This window comes from Tupaia chinensis, unplaced genomic scaffold (assembly GCF_000334495.1).
Source record: "Tupaia chinensis unplaced genomic scaffold, TupChi_1.0 Scaffold142351_1, whole genome shotgun sequence".
Taxonomy (NCBI): Eukaryota; Metazoa; Chordata; class Mammalia; order Scandentia; family Tupaiidae; genus Tupaia; species Tupaia belangeri.
This window is the reverse complement of record NW_006202199.1, coordinates 130,210-133,898: the sequence shown is the minus strand read 5'-3', so window position 1 is coordinate 133,898 and position 3,689 is coordinate 130,210. Positions and strand designations below refer to the sequence as shown.

Genomic DNA, 3,689 nt, shown 5'->3' with positions numbered 1-3,689 from the left:
ATGGCTTATGATCGCTATGTGGCCATTTGCAACCCCCTGCAGTACCACACCATGATGTCCAAGAAACTCTGCATTCAGATGATCACAGGGGCCTACATAGCTGGAAATGTGCATCCCATGATTGAAGTAGGATTTCTCTTTAGACTAACTTTCTGTGGATCTCATCTAATTAGTCACTTTTTTTGTGATGTTCTTCCATTATATAGACTCTCTTGTGTTGACCCATATATCAATGAATTAATATTATTTATCTTGGCAGGGTCAATTCAAATTTTTACTATTACTATAGTCCTAATCTCTTATCTCTTCATCCTTTTCACAATATTCACAATGAAATCCAAAGAGGGGAGAGGTAAAGCCTTATCAACTTGTGCATCCCACTTTCTCTCTGTTGCAATATTCTATGGTTCTCTTCTCTTTATGTACGCTCGACCAAGTTCAGTTAATGAAGGAGATAAAGATATTCCCGTTGCTGTGTTTTACACTATAGTAATTCCTTTATTAAACCCCTTCATTTATAGTTTAAGAAATAAGGAAGTAATAAATGTTATGAAAACAATAATGAAAAAGGGAAAATTTTGCAACATTATGAAATGAGTCTCATATCCTCTGGAAAACTGATTCCAAACTGAAAAACTTTCTAAATCAAAGGATATTAAGACAATGAAAAAAAATTGCAACCTTGCATACAAAGAATTAAATTATTAAATCATGATGATATGTGGGTCAAGTAAGATTGGAAAAGAGTTCTGCAAAAATGTTCAAATTCTAAGCTACTTGTGTTTATTAGTAATGAACTAAGGAATTAATCTTGAGGTTACAAATTGTGTCAAAATGTAATCATTTCAAATTTCAACAAATTTATATTCCAGCAAATACTAGGATTCAGCCGGCACATAAGAAGTGTACACTTGACATTATTAGCAAATTACTGGGATCCTAAAGCATAATCAGAAATGCAGACAAATTTCAAGTTCTCAAACCTAATTCTCTCTTAAGCAATGCCATCTGTCAGAAGTAAACTGCATTTTTTAATTTTATTCTCAACTTTGAGTACCTTTAAGAGATTATGTTTGAATATGTTTTTATGTAGAATATGTATTCATTAATCAGGAATGTTTTTGTATTCAGTGTTAGTCTTTTTGACCCTCAGGTTTTCTGAAATAGAACATCTGTATATATATATACTCTGTAGTTTGAAATGATGCTATGCATAATGAAATCCTCATGGGTTTTCATTTTTTCTCGTAGTCTGCTTGTTTATCATCTCTGACAGTGAAATTCCTGAATACATACTTGAATCAAACACTTTCCTACCTGGTATCCTATTCTTCTCACTTGTCAAAAACCTGCACTGCTGGGCCAGCATGTGGCATGGTGGCTAAGGTGCTGGACTCCAACATGGCCGACTGCGGTTTGCACCCCAGACCTGGCAGTTTTCTTTCTCACTTTTCCTTTCTCTTTTTCTCACTCTCACTCTGTCTCTCTCTGGTGAGTGCACATGCCCTGTAGCAAATTAAATGATAGTAACCAATAAAATTAAATAAATAATTATTTTTTAAAGTCCTGCACTGATAGCAGTTAAAATTATTGATATGTTTATAGCATTAACCAAAAGACAGAAACACTATTCAAGCATAAATAATGCAGAAAATATTGAAAATCCTAAACATTTTAAAAATATTTTTTATATACTAGATGTTCAAATATGAAAGAAAAAGTAATTAATTGAGAATATACTGTCTTCTAGGCACTAAGCTAGGCTTCTCATATGTGCTACCTACCAAATAGGCATTCTTTTTTTTTAAGCTTTTCCTTAGCAAAAACCTTGTCCTTTGAAATACTGACTAGCTTGTCCAAGTTCATCCAGGTTAGCCGGAAGGAGCTTGAGTTAGAATCAATACTGTCTTTTCTCCACGTGTTTGGGAGCTCACAAAATGGAGTACACATTGCCTGTGATATGTAGTTAAGTAGCATCAGAAGTAAACCGTGCTTTAAAAGATTTAAAACATTTTGATATTTTGAGCAAAACAGGAATTACCGTGACCAAAATCAATGTTTGTGTAAATGAGCATGGGACGAGCAGAAGGGATTGAGAGTGGCAAACGACAGAATAAAACCAACGAGCTTATGCACTACTGGGGACAGCTTTGGAGAGTGTGAGGACAGAAGTAGATCAGGCTCCCTAGAAACATAAATGCCACCCTAAAAAAATCTAAATTTATGTAGAGGCATCCAACATTGGGATTTTTCCTGCCAGTGAGATTGTATCTTCCAGAAAACTGATCTGGCAGTGGATTGGAGATTGAAAGTAAATGAGAATAATTTAAATAATACATATATTAAGTGATGAGAAAATGGAAAATACTATAAAAAAGGAGAAGGATACACCTATTCAAGCAACATTTTTAAAAAACAAATAGTACATTGTAACTGTTGACTAATGAAATGAAGGCCTACCCTCTTCCTAAATCAATCATATAATATCTGAATTTATAGCCAGTACTCAACAGTGCTTTACATATTTGGGCATTCAGTAAACTTTTCCATATATATCATTTTTTTTCTTTTTTTCCTTCTTTTTTCTTTTAAATTTTGCTATGAGAGAAAGACAGAAAGAGAGAGAAAGTGAGAAGTCATCCGCAGGAGGGTTGACCACTCCACAGTCTATATTACTCTTGGGATTTTGGGCATGCACACCTTCCTGGTGTATCTTTTAAGCCTGCAAGTCCAGGACACTCCACGGTCAGCATGTGGGATCCAGCTGCTTTAAACTCCATGCCACCTACTGGTCCCTCCTTCAATATGTCTGTAATATAATTATATATATATATATATACACACTTACAAATATACATAAACAAAAGCTCTTTAGAGTTTCAATATGTTTTAAGAATGTAAAGGGGGCCAGCAGTTGCATTAAAATTAAGGTGACTGGACCTCATATGGCTTACTACATGGTTTGAGTCCCAGACTCCAGGACTTGAAAATTATGCTACAGACATGTGCATTCAAGCATAAAATCCCAGGAGCAGAATAGAGGAGAAAGGATTGCGACATGGCCATCCACCCTGGGAGGTGACTTCTCCCTTTGTCTCTCTGTTTCTCCTAGGCAAACTCAGGCACCCTACAGTAAACTACAATAAATAAATAAATTAATTAATTAATTAATTAGAAAGTAAAGAACTCCAGGATTCCAGAGACCACAAAAAGCTCTGAATTAAATGGATGTTGTCTCTTTTAGAGATACCCTTTTAGTGCACATTTTTGTTGTCAGAATTGCATCTGCAAATTTCCTTTCCATGTTCTAGTAATGCCATTACTTTGTTATTTACTCCTGCATCATGCCACCAAACCCTTAGCAAGACCAAATCTCAAACATCTGTTGAAGGGGAAGTTTGTCACTTACTTGGAGCTAGTGAAGTAGAAGAGGCAATTTTTCTGGAAGTCTCTGGGAAATCCCTTATTTTAAGAGATAGATTCACACACACACACACACACACACACACACACAGAGTTTTTCTCTCTCTGAATGTCATGCTGTCTGGATACAAATCTATTTAGCACAGCCTACTTAAATTTTATAATGAAAAGGGAAACCAGGGTCAACTAATGGTGTAATGGTTAAGGTGACTGGATCTCACATGACTGACTACATGGTTCAAATCCTAGGCCCGGTGGTTTAAAAA

General features: G+C 35.4%; 1 protein-coding gene across 1 annotated transcript in view; it reads left to right on the top strand.

Moving 5' to 3' along the window:
• LOC102475877 (olfactory receptor 5K3-like) overlaps positions 1-597 on the top strand; it is a 954-nt gene extending 357 nt beyond the window's left edge. Inside the window, exon 1 of the mRNA XM_027766314.1 lies at positions 1-597. This exon is cut by the window's left edge and continues 357 nt beyond it. Coding sequence (XP_027622115.1) covers positions 1-597 — 597 coding nt within the window.
• Positions 598-3,689: the final 3,092 nt, after the last annotated feature.